The following is a 15,918-nucleotide window of genomic DNA, read 5'->3' on the forward strand; positions in this document are numbered from 1 at the left end:
CTGTATGAGCAGTCACAGCATTTTATACAGCGTGCTTCATTCACACAAGCACTTCTTTTTCTAACAATGACACTATGATGGATGCATCGGAGAGCAAGTCGGGGTTCCACATCTTGCCCAAGGATACCGTGGCGTGCAGACTGGAGCAGCCAGGGATCAAACCTCCAACCTTCCAGTTAGTAATTCTACCTGCTGAGCTACAGTCTGTACTTCCTGAACATCACACCCTCCTTTTGTTTCTTTATTTCCAGTAGCAACCAGGACCATAATGAACCCTGACTCCAACAGACACTCAGGATCCACCTGCCCAGTAAGTCACCCGCTAACTGCAACTATCAGAGCCCTGACCTTCTGCAGAGACGAGTCACACTGAACACAGCAAGTGTCCCTGCTCTCAGATACAAAACCTGCCTTTAAAAGTTCAGAGTAATGAAATCAGCAGTTCTGATTCTAGAATCTGTAGTCTCACACACTTTTGTTGTTTTGGTTCACATCGGTTGATATTCTGCTGTAAACAACTAATGAGAACATTTTATAAACCTTTGAGTGTCCATCAGGATCCTGTAGAAACAGCTTCCATCTCAAACACTAAACATCATTATTTACATTCTGTTTATTTATTTTTTTAAAGTCCCTCTAGCACAGATTTCTTTAGCCGAATGTCTTTCTGTGTCTTCCATACAAACATTAAACATGAAAACACTCAACACAGCAACACTGAAAGCATTTGAGTGTAACTTTCATTCAAATCAAACTTTATACACAATTACAATAATGGAAAAAAGACAATCTAAATAGTAATACACAACAACCACTGCAGAAATAAATAAAAGAAAACCAAACACAATCCAACATGAATACACAAATATATTTAAATCTATATATTTATACATTTTAATATGATGTAAAAGAAAACAAATACGAAACCTATCAAACTACCAATATATAAAAAAACAAGACCAGAATCAGAGAGACTTTATTTATCCCCAAGGGCCAATTAACATACAACAGAGCAGCATGACGTTGAAGATCAGCACAATAAAAGTGAGATAATAAATACACAGAATATACAGTTTTAAAATTACACAGTTTTAAAATTAAAGTGACTGAAGGTGAATAAATAACTGTAAGCAGTGTTGGGGAGTAACGGAATACATGTACCGCCGTTACGTATTTAAAATACAAAATATGAGTAACTGTATTCCGTTACAGTTACCGTTTAAAAAGGTGGTATTCAGAATACAGTTACTTTGTTGAAATAAATGGATTACACTGCGGTACTTTCCTGTTTCATTTTGTCGCGGGTCAGGACTGTTTGGGTTTTGTTTGACAGCTACGTTCTGTCGTTCCAGGCGGCAGCGTTACGGTTGCCATGGTTACAGGGCGACGCTCTCTCTCTCTCTCTCTCTCTTTCTGCGACTGTGTGTTTCCTGGGTGAGAGAGCGCCTTTTCGTTGTTGTTATTGTTGTGCTAAGCTAACAGGCAGAATGCTACAAGCATAGCTCTAAAGAATGTAGCATCATGGGCAGTGTAGTCCGTGCTGCTGGGAGAATGGACTGCCATACACGTTATGTGTCTGTGAGCGCCAGGAGGGAGAAAAAGGGGAGTGGAAAGGTACGAGCAGTCATCGAGCAAAAACGGGAGCTGGAAGCATGTAAATATAATAATAACCACTGCAGCCAAGAAGAGTGCCTGACGAGCCCAGTTGTAAGTAAGCTATTAAGACTCGACTGTACACCGTGTTCCTGTTTTCCTCCGAAAACAATAAGTTCCGTTGGAGCAGCCTTTCAACGCCTCTCTCTGTCTCTCGCAAGAAAAGTTGACCCACACAACAAAGTAAAGCTATTTTTCGGCTACGAGCTGACAGGGACCCCGCCGTATTAGTCAGAGGTCCCTTTACTACATGTCGCGGACCTACAGTAATAGTAATAAATCACACAGCAATAGTACATTCACGTTGTTGTAAAAAGCATGATAATATATTAAGTAATCCAAAGTATTCAGAATACGTTACTGTCATTGAGTAACGTAACGGAATACGTTACAGAATACATTTTGGGGCATGTATTCTGTATTCTGTAATGGAATACATTTTAAAAGTAACCTTCCCAACACTGACTGTAAGTGACTAAAAGTGAGTAAAGTGTTGGTATAAGAGTGTAGTTTATGTTTCTGTGGGAAATGTTCTTATCAGCTGGAGTTAAAAAGCAGAGCTGCTTTGGGGACAAAGGTGGCGCTCCTCCTCCTCTCAGTCCTGCAGGAAATGCAGCGGAGGCGTCGCCCAGAGGGGAGCCATTGAAATGCAGGGTGAAGAATGTGAGAGGGGTCACTGATGATTTTGGCTGCCTGTCTAAGGGCCTGTTGATGAAAACCTGCCAGAGTTCTGACAGGCAGGCCAATGATTTTAGAGCACACTGATGCTGCAGTCTGTTCCTGTATGAAGGCTGAGGGAGTGGGACCAGCAGGTGATGGAGAAGGTCATGATGCTTTCCAGGAAGGTGTAGTAAAAAGTCATCATGATGGGTGTGCTGACTCCAAAGGAGTTGAGTTTCCTAAGGAGGTTTAGCCACCATGTCCCCTGCATGCTGGTAAGGCCTGGTTAACACACACATCAGCGTGAACAAAGTGGGAAATGTGTTTCTTCTAATTTTGTTACCATTTTTATTTAAGAAAAAAGCATTAAAAGTGCCAGGACACGTGTAAGTAAGTAAATGCCAAACACAGCTTCTTATCATTGCAAACTCTTATGGCTGCAAATGTTTTACAATAAAAGCAAACGTAAGCATTTGTGAAAACAACAAAACAGCTCAATGATTTGCTAAATTTGTACTGTAGCATCCATCCAGAGGGTTTCCCAGGTTTTCACTAATGCTGCTAAAAAGCTGCATGTACATGTTAGCAGGCGTAACAGGCCCCGGGAGGATGGACAGTGTGCACCAGCTGGTTAGAACAAAGGAAATAATCAAATAAAATCATCGTTTTATTTCATCAACACACATAAAGGCCAGTTCACAAAAACTGACAAGCATTAGCTAACAGCTAACATGTAAAGGACGTGTGCAGGAGCCTGGATGCAGTTTGTGGAGTTTATATGATCAACATAGTTTTTGGGTTAAAGGTTAAAACTATAAAGTTATAGCTCACTTGCTTAGAGTTGTATTATATGGGAAGCAGTGCTTACAGACTGACATAGTTTGATTTCTTTTGCTTCAAATGTATGCTTTTATTTTGATAGTCTGGCAGAGACAGGAAGTTAGCTGCCTCTCAGTCTCTCTGTTTGAACTGAACTTTGTAAGACTTTGATCCTTCTGGATTCAGGCACGTGTAGCTGCTCTGGACATTTGTACGGAAATATTTAAAACTGGACTCCTGCTGATTTTTGGAGAAACAGGGACTCAGTGGAGCGTTGAGCTGAGGCTTCATTCACTGCAAAGCTACAAAGTGCATTCATTTATCTTAACAAGCAAAGTTGATGTGATGTGACTGAAAAAACAAATATTTCTATGTTTCTGAACTTTCATCAGCTTGCTGAGCAGAAACATCTATGAAGAGTCCAGTCAGTGATTATTACTCATTAGAAGGGAAGATGAAGAATCCTGGTGTTGGAAGCTCACACTGTCTGCACTGTGCATGCAAAGTCCACTGAATGAATGAACCAGTGAATGTAGGAAGTGCCCACTGTTTCTGTAAGTATGGGAGGACCCACCTCTCTCTGCAGATGTCCCTGACACAGGCGGCCCTGGCCAGGATCTGCTCCCACTGGGCGTCCCTCCCCAGCACCACCCTGCTGTCCTGCTGGCTCATTAGACGCTGCAGCTCTGGGTAGACCCGGTCCTTACAGACATGACCAAAGCAGCACACAATCAAAGACAAACAGAAGCTTTGAACACATGAATATGACATTTATAGTAATGCGTTATTATTGCAAACCTGTTTTTTCCACAGAGCGGTCATGAGGCGCAGTCCCACTGCTCTCAGCTTGGGGGAGCCGGCCAGCATGTGCAGACTGTGCAGCACGATCGGGAAGCAAAGCTGGAATATTACAGCACATATGATCAGAGCCAAGTTTACAAGAGAAACACACGGTTACAGCTGAAGAAGGCAGATGTTAGACGATGACTGCTGGTTTGGAGAGTCCAGCTCACTGACAGAGTGCTTTATACTACAGAGCACTGCATCTATCCCACACAGAGGCTGCTGTGGTGGAGTCCAATCCCAGCTCCTACAAACTGGGTACAAGAAACACTGTCTGTGTTCACACAGAGAAAACTGTGTGGAAGACGTGGGAATTTCTCTTTGCTCCTTTGTCAAAGTGCTAAACATCGAGAGGGGAACATTTCAGTTATGTGCACAAACTGATTTACCAACATTATCCACACACAGTGTCCTGCTAATGGTGCTAATATTTAGCACAGTTTGTTTAATGCAGTGTTTGATTTGTTGCTCTTGATATTGTGCCATTCATTTGTGCACAGAGATGGCGTCACAGAGATTTGATGGACATCAGTCTGATCTCTGCTTTTACACTGATAAACCTCAAAAACACATCTTTGTTTATTAGGTTCATTTCAGGACCACAGACAGCGCAGGACGATCAGCTGTGCTTTATGGAGCTACATAAACTCAGCTGCATTTGATGTGACAGACATGAGCTGTAGATCACAGATACACACACCCCATCAGCACAGATGTGTTAGTGGTGCTGTTAACACCAGCTGGAGACATTTACAGTTTGTTTTATCCCTCAGGTGTTGTCTAAATATAAGAATGTATGTATAGGTAAAATACAGTAGGTTGCAAAAGTATTCGGCCCCCTTGAACTTGCACACATTTTGTCACATTACAGCCACAAACATGAATCAGTTTCATTGGAATTCCAAGTGAAAGACCAACACAAAGTGGTGCACACGTGAGAAGTGGAACGAAAATCAGACATGATTCCAAACATTTTTTGCAAATCAATAACTGCAAAGTGGGGTGTGTGTAATTATTCACCCCCCTGAGTCGATACTTTGTAGAACCACCTTTTGCTGCAGTTCCAGCTGCCAGTCTTTTAGGGTCTGTCTCTACCAGCTTTGCACATCTACAGACTGAAATCTTTGCCCATTCTTCTTTGAAACAGCTCCAGCTCAGTCAGATTAGATGGACAGAGTTTGTGAACAGCAGTTTTCAGATCTTGCCACAGATTCTCGATTGGATTTAGATCTGGACTTTGACTGGGCCATTCTAACACATGGATATGTTTTGTTTTAAACCACTCCATTGTTGCCCTGGCTTTATGTTTAGGGTCGTTGTCCTGCTGGAAGGTGAACCTACGCCCCAGTCTCAAGTCTTTTGCAGACTCCAAGAGGTTTTCTTCCAAGATCGCCCTGTATTTGGCTCCATCCATCTTCCCATCAACTCTGACCAGCTTCCCTGTCCCTGCTGAAGAGAAGCACCCCCAGAGCATGATGCTGCCACCACCATATTTGACAGTGGGGATGGTGTGTTCAGAGTGATGTGCAGTGTTAGTTTTCCACACAGAGCATTTTGCATTTTGGTCTCATCTGACCAGAGCAGCTTCTTCCACATGTTTGCTGTGTCCCCCACATGGCTTGTGGCAAACTGCAAACGGGACTTCTTATGGTTTTCTGTTAACAATGGCTTTCTTCTTTCCACTCTTCCATAAAGCACAACTTTGTGCAGTTGTGATGGCATGCCACACATGGTAAGCGCCACACCTCACCACCCGTGATGGCGTGCACACATATTAACCTTGCAAGGTCAAAGTTCCGTTTTATGTTATATTAATACATCTTTTCTTTGTTTGAGTTACCTGGGGGTTGGCTTCTCCTCCTGTCTGGCAAAGGGCTGGGAGACCTGAAGGAGACCTGAAGTACCACTGACAGCCTAATTGGATTGCACCACATGCTTCATTGCCTGGGGGGTGTTTCATGATTGTTTAAATGTTTTGTATTAGTTGGTTATATGGCAGCCATCTTGTTTCCCCCGTGTGTGTCATTTGGTTTAGCTAAACCAGTATTTAAGTTCCCCTGTGTGTAGTGATGGCCAAATGATAGTGATGGCCAAATGAAGCTTTCCGAAGCACTGAAGCTTGTATTGAAAAACGGTTCATTACTCGAAGCTTTTCAACACAGTCCTCTCCGGTGACATCTGGTGGTGAAAATTTTGAAGAGCAGCTTGAATCTGCAAAATAAAACGGACTGCTCAATTATCACTGCTCACTCAAGAGTGGAGTTCTCTCTGATATTGGGCCACCGTTCCGTTGCTTTGAACATGTAATTGGTTTTGTTTTCTCGATTGGGGGGCTGAAAAAATGTAATGCGTATTTGCGTAATACATTTTGATCAATAAACTTTCCCTATTTAAACATGCACTATGGTGGCCTTTATTTGCTCATAACTCCTTGATGTTGGTAAATACAATAAGTGAGCAATATATATAATATACATATGAGAATGCACAGCACATTATGGAGTATGCCCCTGCTGTGAAGTCCTGCCTCCATCTACTTGTCATTTAATCACTGGACAGCTGGACAGGTTCATACAAAATATTAGATGAGGCCAATTGTCCTATACATATTTTTGACCTAGGGGTGGGATTGATTGTGAACTGGAAAGGGAAAATGCTTAGGAAACTGAGTACGGCTGCATCGTTACTGATTTGTAGAATCATTTTGATTCGATACAGGATCCGATTCAATTTGATTGGAATCTGGAAAGTTTTGCCTCAGTCAGAAATATTACAATTCTGGTCATGTATCAGTATATATCCGGAATTTCGTATCTATTAAAAGAAAGCTGACACATGTGAGACTTAATTAGAGATGTAAACAGAGGGTTATGAAACCTGCAGCTGCAGAAGCCAGCGAAGAAAAAAAGAGGCAAACACAGCGCAGACCCGACGACACACCAAAATCTGATTCTGACGCGTCGGGTCCGCGCTCTGTGTTCACGTTTGTATGCAGAATCCGTAAACCTGGGCCCTGTTTCAGGAAGCCGGTTTAGTGGAAAAACTGAGTAAGTATACCCTGAGTTAACGAAAACTCTGGGTTTTCGGTTTCACAAAGCGAGTTCAGATGAAGCCTGAGTGAGTCACTATGACGACACACTCCGTGAAGCTAACCTGCCCCCTAGCAGGTTTACTACAACTAACCCTGACTGTCTCCGCCCCTTTGTCGGAAACCTGACAGTAGGAAGTGTCGGACATGGCGTGCTCCTTCCTTGAAGAGCCAGTAGATCGTGAAGCCCAAATTCTCCGCAGAGCTCTCCGCCGGGAGAGAGTGATCAGAGCGCGTTTGGACATTTTATCATTTCCTGATGATTTTCTGTGCGAACGTTACCGTTTCTCAGCACAATCTATAAGTTATTTGAATAACATCCTCAGGCCATATATTGCTCATGTGACACATCGCGGACATGCTCTCAGTTCTGTACATATTATTTGTATTGCACTTTGGTTTTTTGCAAACGGGAGCTTTCTGTATAATATTGGTGACGCTGAGCACGTTTCCAAGGCTACCGTCTGTCGGGCAGTCAGGAATGTTACAGTTGCACTGAAACGTCTCCTGTACCCGTTTGTGGTGTTCCCCGGTCATAGACCCACAAGATTCATCAAAGAGGGATGCCACAAAATTGCAGGTATCAGGATGACCAAAACTTAATTTATGATGTGGTGATACTTGAACTACTACTTAAATTTTACATTTATTTTCAGGGTTCCCAGGCGTGATTGGCTGTATAGATGCACTCACATTCCAATCATTGCTCCTTCAGTAAATGAAGGAGACTATGTGAACAGGAAGTCTTTCCACAGCATTAATGTACAGGTACATAGTTCCCTGTAGCATTTCAAACTAACAAATCATTTCATTATAGTAATGGATGCTAATTTGTGTTCTCTGCACTGTGAAGATCATATGTGATGCTGCCAACATTATGACAAATGTGGAAGCCAAGTGGCCAGGCTCTGTCCATGACTCACAAATATTCTGTGAATGTACACAAAATTTGGACATGGTGAGTTGAGAATACTTTAAAATATATAAAGACCAATTGCTTCAGGGACATTTGAACTGAAGTGTATCCTTCTGTCTTAGGAGAGTTCACTGGCTACTTGCTTGGTGATAGGGGTATCCATGTTTACCCTATTTGCTTACCCCTTACTCTGACCCTGAACCGGGCCCACAGCAGCGATATAATCTGGCTCATTGCAGGACAAGAGCCAGAGTTGAAATGACTATCGGAATGCTTAAGGCCCGGTTCCAGTGCCTGCAAAGACTCAGGGTCACCCCAGAAAGGGCATGTGACATTATTGTGGCATGTGTGATTCTTCACAACATTGCCACAATTAGAGGAGAACACTGTCCTTCTGAACCAAACATCAGCAGTGATCCAAACCATGAACATCCTGACCCTCCCACGGACATACAAGATGGAAGAGCAGTCAGAGACACCATATGTCACAATCATTTCTTTTGACCCATCACCTCAACATGTTGAAAGAAGAATAAACAGATTTTCTGTTCAACTGGCTTTATTGGTCGCCTGTGTTTCCTGTACACAAAGTATTAAAAGATGTAAACCTCATAAAGTGTCTCTGTTGCTTCCTCCTCTGTAACAGCTGTCAATGTTTCTTCATTATTTTCCTGTAGTAAAGAAATAAACAACATTGCTGTTCTACTGTAAACTCATATAATCTGTGGAGTATTAAGAGTACTCACAACTGCATGTTGGTCTGGCTCAACAGGAGGCTGCACCAGATGCAGTACACCATCACCATCAACTGATAGAATATGAGGTTTATACAGGTCACTTATAACTTACAAGGGACCAAATGGCAATTAACAAACATACCAATCACCTTACACTTCATTGTCATTATGCTCTCAAAGACAACCAAGACTGAGGGAAGGCAAAATCAGTCGGAAAATAACTTCACTACAAAATAATCCATTATGGTAAAGAGTTTATCAAATGAATGAGTAGCACTGCAAAGGTGACTGTGAAGAAAGGATGTATGCACATCATGTATTATTTTGAATTTACCCCCTATGTAGGCACTTGTGTCTTGCGGGGTTATTGCCTCAGAGGATGTCCCCGCAGAGATGCCTTCGGCCACAGGGCGCCCACTGTTTTGGCTGAGGGCCAACTGCTCAGCCTCTGTGAGTGGTGGTGGTGGAGGACCCCCACCTGTTTTTCGGGCCTCCGCTTTTTTTCTGTTGGCTATAACGGGGTCACATTTGAGCATACAGAGTAAGCAAATATGTACTTGTAATGTGCTCAGATAATTTCAATAAGTGCTTACAGAAAGAAAATTAATGTAGCCTCTAACTGCAATTGATTTACATCGGACAAACAGACCAAGCACTATGGCTCATAATACAATTACACCTTACCTGTTTGGACTATATTTTTATATTTCATTTTTACTTGCTGCCAGGAACGTTTGGGGCCTGTTGGGTTGCACCTGTGCTCACATCACATCACAAAATAAAATGTATAAAATAACAAATAAAATAACATGATAAAATAACGTGTTAAATGGGTGGAAATCCCTAGATCAATGTTTAAATTAACACTCACGCATTGACTCTGTCGGCTATGTTTTGCCATGCATGCTCCCTTTTTTTTGCAGCTGAGGCTGTGTTACTTTTTTTCTGCAAAATTTGCATGTTATCGGCATATGCTGCCATCAGAATTTCGGCCTCAAGCGCTGTAAAATACATTGACCACGCCTTCTTTCCCTCCGTCTCCATGGTGACTCGCTTAATCTGTGCTCCACTAATCAGGGCTTTATGTATCCTCGTCCGCGCGCTTAACTTGGGGTTAAAGCAACTCCGCGTTGACTGAACTACTTGTTATCAGCCTTTCTGAAACCGAATATTCCGAGTTGGACAGTTCGGGGTTACTCAACCCTGAGTATCGTTTTTCACTCTGAGTTTTCTAAACCGGCTTCCTGAAACAGGGCCCTGCTCCCAGGTACTGTTTTAGCTGCATGGTGTTTGACGACATGTTGTGAGGTTTAACCTGAGATGCTGGCGTTTCAGGCATAATGATCTATGTAAGGTAGCCCTTTTGTTATTTACATTTAAAAAGAGGATTAGTGTTACTGTGCGCTGGCTGAGTCTGTTTCTTTTCTTAGAAATAGTTTCTCCTGCCCTGGAGAAAATCCACTTGCATGGAACAGAAGAGGCTGTGGAGTGCAGGAACTACACTGCAAGCTGGTAGATATGCAGGTATTCCTGGGTCCTGCAGACTATCACCTAAAAACAATAAACAAAATGATTTTCTAAACTGTAGCAATGTAATGTACGTATAGTGTCAAATACATTGTTGTAGTCTTCATCAGCTTTAATTCACATGGAAGTGTTCCTAAAGTCATATGCTGTAATGATATTTACATTATGAAAACATGATTTTGGACATTTCAGGTGTTTCACTTCGGCAGATAAAATGAATTGAGCAAAATCAACTCAAAATCCCGTGGATGATTCACTTCCTTATATCCGTTTGAATCAGGTACCGAAGCAGTTACGTGCGTAATGAAGCTTCGGACGTCACTGGTCACGTGACTTTTGCCAAACGAAGCAGGCCTCGATACAGTGCTTCTGAACCAGTGTGTTGTTTTTTTCGACACACGCTCCGGAGCGCCAGCTTCAAGCGGGCCATCACTACCAAATGAAGCTTTCTGAAGCTTGTATTGAAAAACGGTTCATTACTCGAAGCTTTTCAACACACGTCCTCTCTGGTGACATCTGGTGGCCAAAAATACAAAGAGCAGCTTGAATCCACAAAATAAAACCAACCGCTTCATAATGACTGCTCTCTCTACAGAGTGGAGTTCTGTCTGATATTGGGCCGCCGCTGTGTTGCTTTGAACGTGTATTTTTTTTGGTGGTTTAAAAATGTGTTTTATTTGTTTAATAAATAGTTTTGACCAGTAAACTCTCCTTGTTTAAACATGCACCATGGTGTGGTCTTTCTTTGCTTGTGACTTCTTGATGTTGGTAAATACAATAATTGAAAAATACCACGTTACATATAATATACACATATAATAATGTACAACACATTATGGAGTATGCTTCTGCTGTGAGGTCCTGCCTCCATGCACTTATGCAATTAACAGCTAGACAGGTGTATTTATAAATAATATTATATCAGGGAAATTTTCCCAGACATATTTTTGACCTGAGGGTAGAATTGATTGTGAAATGGAAAGGGAAAATGCTTATGAAATTGCAAATTACAAACATGATGCATTTATGGTAACCCTTTTTCATTTTTATTTAAAAAGAGAATTTGTTCTAGTGTGCGATGGCCGAACCTGTTCCTTTTCGTGGAGATAATTTCTCCTGCCTTAAGGAAAATCCCTTCACATGGCACAGAGGAGGCTGGAGTGCAGAGAAACTGGTAGAGATGCAGTTATACAGTCTACCTGGGCCCCACAAACTATCAGCTAAAGAGAATAAAGAAATTCAATTGCTGCACATTTGGCAGACTAACATTTTCAGATTAATTAAACAATAAAATATATATTTTTACAACATTACATGTAAAGAGTCAAGTGGAAGTTTTTCTAAAGTTATTTAATGATATTTATATTATGGAAGCAGATTTTTGACATTTTACCTTTTTCCCGTTTTCAGATATAATAAACACGCACAAAACAAAAGCAAACAGCCAGAACACAAAGCTGGAAAACCCACCCGATTGACCAAAATCCACTCAAAATTCTCCCACACAACAGAACCTCCTCTATTCCTCGCTGGCTCCAAATCTCTCAGTGGAATGATCAGTGGTTCGCTATCTGTCACCATCAAAACGCTCCACAAATCCCGCGAATGATTCGCTTCCTTATAAACCATTGAATCAGATACCGAAGCAGTTAGGTTCTAAATGAAGCTCGGACGTCACTGATCATGTGACTCTGGCCAAACGAATCAAGCTTCGACACAGTGCTTCTGAAGCAGCGCGTTGATCTTTCTGACACACGCACCGGAGCTTCAGCTTCAAGCGGGCCATCCTGTGTGTCATTTCAGCAGGTCAGTTTGTCATATGGTTGTTTGAGGTTTTGTTAATTATTATCTTGAGTTTAGTCTATTGAGTTGACCTCTTTTATTGGTCTGCCTGTTTAAGTTTTGGCTTTGTTAAATATATTTTCATATTTTTGGGTCAATAAAACCCCTTTTTTGAATTAAAACCACCTGTGTCCTTTATGCTTTACTGCTTGGTCCCTGACAGCAGTGCACGACTAATAGTTGTCCTATGGACAGATTCCCCACCTGAGCTGTGGATCTCTGCAGCTCGTCCAGAGTCACCATGGGCCTCTTGGCTGCATTTCTGATCAGCGCTCTCCTTGTTCGGCCTGAGTTTAGGTGGACGGCCTTGTCTTGGTAGGTTTACAGTTGTGCCATACTCCTTCCATTTCTGAATGATCGCTTGAACAGTGCTCCGTGGGATGTTCAAGGCTTGGGAAACCTTTTTGTAGCCTAAGCCTGCTTTAAATTTCTCAGTAACTTTATCCCTGACCTGTCTGCTGTGTTCTTTGGACTTCATGGTGTTGTTGCTCCCAATATTCTCTTAGACAACCTCTGAGGCCGTCACAGAGCAGCTGTATTTGTACTGACATTAGATTACACACAGGTGCACTCTGTTTAATCATTAGCACTCATCAGGCAACGTCTATGGGCAACTGACTGCACTCAGACCAAAGGGGGCTGAATAATTACACACACCCCACTTTGCAGTTATTGATTTGTAACAAATGTTTGGAATCATGTATGATTTTCGTTCCACTTCTCACGTGTGCACCACTTTGTGTTGGTCTTTCACGTGGAATTCCAATAAAATTTATTCATGTTTGTGGCTGAAATGTGACAAAATGTGGGAAAGTTCAAGGTGGCCGAATACTTTTGCAAACCACTGTATTGTACTTCCAGTCCCAGATTGGAGCCTTTGGATCATGTAACCTCTGTTTATATGATTTCATTACAAAGCTGGGGCTGTTCTATTAGCAAATTACTGGCAACCAAAAATCTCATGTTGCTCTGAACTGAGCAGCTCCTGGCAGACTGAAATGACGGCTTTGCAACTTAAATCACCCAAAAATCTAAACTAACATCTATCGCTGCTATTGGTGGATTGTGCTCACAGGCTGGTATTTGGGACACGCGGGTCCCTGGTTTTTAAACTCTAGGAGCCTCCTGGATGAAGAGAAGCTCCTCAGACTACATGACCTGGATGACCCCACAGATAAAAGCTCACATGTGTGTATGATGGACTAAAACACACTGTGAGCGCTCAGATGAAGTAGAAAGGTGCTGCTGATGTTCCAGCCCCGTCTCCAGACGCTCACAGTCAGTACAGGTTCTTCTTAGTCGTGCTGCGTACCTTATGAGTGCCGAGGTTTGGCAGGCTTGTGAGAACAGCGTGAGCCAGGACGGGATTCTTTTCTTTGGTCAGTTTGAACAAAAGAAGCAGCACGAGGGGTGGGACCTGCAGAGGGAAACACCCACATCAGCAAACACACCAACCAAACATCAAATGCACTTTGTCAGACCGTACAGAGGCTGCATCACTGACCTGTACGTGCACACAAACCGACAGCTTCACAGGATGTTCAGCATAAACAGATAGAGCAGGGTTGAGTCTGCCCTTGTGATACTAAATGTGTGGTGCCCATCTTGTACTCTGCAGTCAGTTAAAGCTTCATAGATCACACATGAAGTCCTGACACTTTAGTATGAGACAGGTTACAAATAAGGAAACAGTGAGACAGCATCACGGTCCTTAGGTACACCACGCTGCTGTGCAGTGTCACAGCTTAATTACCACCACACACCTAATGGCACTCCGAGCCTTAACTGTTGCAGAGCGACCGCTTCACCTGCACGGCCCGAGAGCGAGAGGGAGGGGCAAAGAAAATAAAGCTGAGCGATGACACGTTTAATGCTGTCGAGCCAAAAACATCACTTTGAATCAACATCACTGCAGTAAATCATCATTAAGGTTTCATAGTGGTTAGCTTCTGGCTTTTCCTGTAACAAAGACCTGCTGCTGCACGTTTAACATGACAAGTACGAGCGAGCAGAGATCTCCAGAGGACTCAAATATGCCAACAACCTTCAACCAGTGCATCCAAACACCAGTGTGTGCAGCACTCTGGGAGCAATTAGAGCAGAAGGTGAATCCTCTGGGGCCCGGTGCACGCTTGAGTAATGAGGGGTAAACTCACACTTCATCTGCAGCTAGTGACTCCAACACGAGTCCAGAGAGAGGTCTGTCCCCTTAGAGCACTCCCTAACCTCTCCCTTTATACGGCAGCAGATCAGCAGCAATCACACAGCAGTGACAGCTTTTATCTTCCTGCTGATCTGAACCATTTCAAAGTCATGTGTTGGTGCCAAAACACCAGGTTATCAACATGTGTTTCCTGCTCTTAGAAAGACAAACACAAGCTAGCTGCCTTACATACAACATATCTACATGTCAGAGGGAACAACATGCATTACTTTATATTCAGTCCACAGATTTAAGAGAACAGTTGTGTGGGTTATCTACCTGGCAGGGGTCGGCAGCAGCGACAGCCTGGCTTGCTTTCAAAGCCAGCTGGCAGATGTTTTCCTGACCCATGATGATGAGATAAGTCACAATCAGGACAAGAGAGGAGGACAGGCGCTGGCTGGACGACAGGGCGGAGCTAACCGCCAACAGCCAATCGGTCGCTGCTGCTGGATTGTTGGCCACTTTGCGCAGTACCGACAAATAGGGATGGGTATTGATAAGATTTTCACGATTCCGGTTCCATTTTCGATTCTTTATCGATTCTGTTTAAAAAAGGAGAACACTGAGGTCGATTAGCTTAGAACTTTGTTTTATATCTTCTCTTTGAACAAGGTAGAAATTTAGGAGTAACATGGCCTTACAAACCCAACAGTGAGACCTTAAGAGATCCAGCCTACGGCTCTTCAATGGGTGTCACAGGGTCCCCGGGAAAGAAAAATGTAAATGTAAAATAATAAAATAAATATTCTCCTGTAGCAATAACAAAGTATAACATAAATTATTCTGTAGCAATTACACAAGAATATCCAGTAATGTCCCTACAATTAAACACATTCACTTACCGAAAATCGGTGCAAGCCTTTGACCACAAACTGAGTCACTGCTCGGTGACGTTCGTCTGTCCTGCCTGAAAGGAGACGCTACCGGCAGACTGCAGTGAGAACTGCCAGCATCTGAGCCAGACTCTGTCTCTCTCATCATGGTCACTAAATGCACAGTGATGGCAGGTTTGTAATAAGGCAGATCGCGCTAACATAATATGCACTGTTAGCTGATTATTTACCTGCCACATTAACGGGCGAGGACGTGCAAACGTTACCGCTGCTGCTGGGTTGAGATTCACGAGTCCGGAGCGGAATTAAAAACACGACATTCATTTAAAGTTATCGTGTGTTATAATATATATAATATATAATATATATAATATATAATATATATAATATAAAGTTCTTCCTCTCAAACAAATATTCCCAAATGTTTGTCCCAAACAAAGGAAACCAAGATTACCCTTCAGCCATCCACCCACTAACTAAACAACACTTTGGTTTTCTTACATATTTTAATATGAATTTATGCTTCTTGATGTTATGCAAACGGAATATTTTGCACAAATAGAAATTCTCTTTGAGTTGGACTGAATGAATTTCACTTAACCTGATAATAATATTGATAATAATAACAATTATTTATTACATATACTAAACAATGAGGGGATGAGCAGCATCAGTAAACACATATTGCTTTTGAATACTATTAATATACTAACACAGTAACCCAAGCCCCTCCCCAAACACACCCAGTCCCACCCACCTGCTGTTACCATAACGATAAGCCAGGCTGTACTGTC

General features: G+C 42.4%; 1 protein-coding gene across 1 annotated transcript; it reads right to left on the reverse strand.

The window, feature by feature from the left end:
* Positions 1-1,474: 1,474 nt before the first annotated feature.
* On the reverse strand, positions 1,475-15,272 carry LOC146577388 (focadhesin-like). Its single transcript, XM_085253958.1, has 6 exons — positions 15,134-15,272; positions 14,568-14,833; positions 13,398-13,502; positions 3,931-4,032; positions 3,707-3,834; positions 1,475-2,595 (listed from the first exon to the last, which is right to left on the reverse strand). Exons 1-6 carry the CDS (start codon positions 15,270-15,272, stop codon positions 2,553-2,555), a joined length of 783 nt encoding a protein of 260 aa, XP_085110084.1. The 3' UTR covers positions 1,475-2,552.
* Between the last annotated feature and the right edge of the window lie 646 nt (positions 15,273-15,918).

This window comes from Mchenga conophoros, linkage group LG3 (genome assembly GCF_057382185.1).
Source record: "Mchenga conophoros isolate Kocher_MC1m ecotype Shallow Benthic linkage group LG3, M_conophoros_male_GT1.1, whole genome shotgun sequence".
NCBI classification, from domain to species: domain Eukaryota; kingdom Metazoa; phylum Chordata; class Actinopteri; order Cichliformes; family Cichlidae; genus Mchenga; species Mchenga conophoros.

What these genes read in the sequence shown, in the direction of transcription:
- LOC146577388 (XM_085253958.1), bottom strand. Translation starts at nt 15,272, where the DNA reads ATGATGAGAGAGACAGAGTCTGGCTCAGATGCTGGCAGTTCTCACTGC. An exon ending in CTGCTGCCGACCCCTGCCAG is followed by an intron (nt 13,503 to 14,567) that starts GTAGATAACCCA and finishes TTCCCTCTGCAG; the next exon opens with GTCCCACCCCTCGTGCTGCT. An exon ending in CAAACCTCGGCACTCATAAG is followed by an intron (nt 4,033 to 13,397) that starts GTACGCAGCACG and finishes GTAATATTCCAG; the next exon opens with CTTTGCTTCCCGATCGTGCT.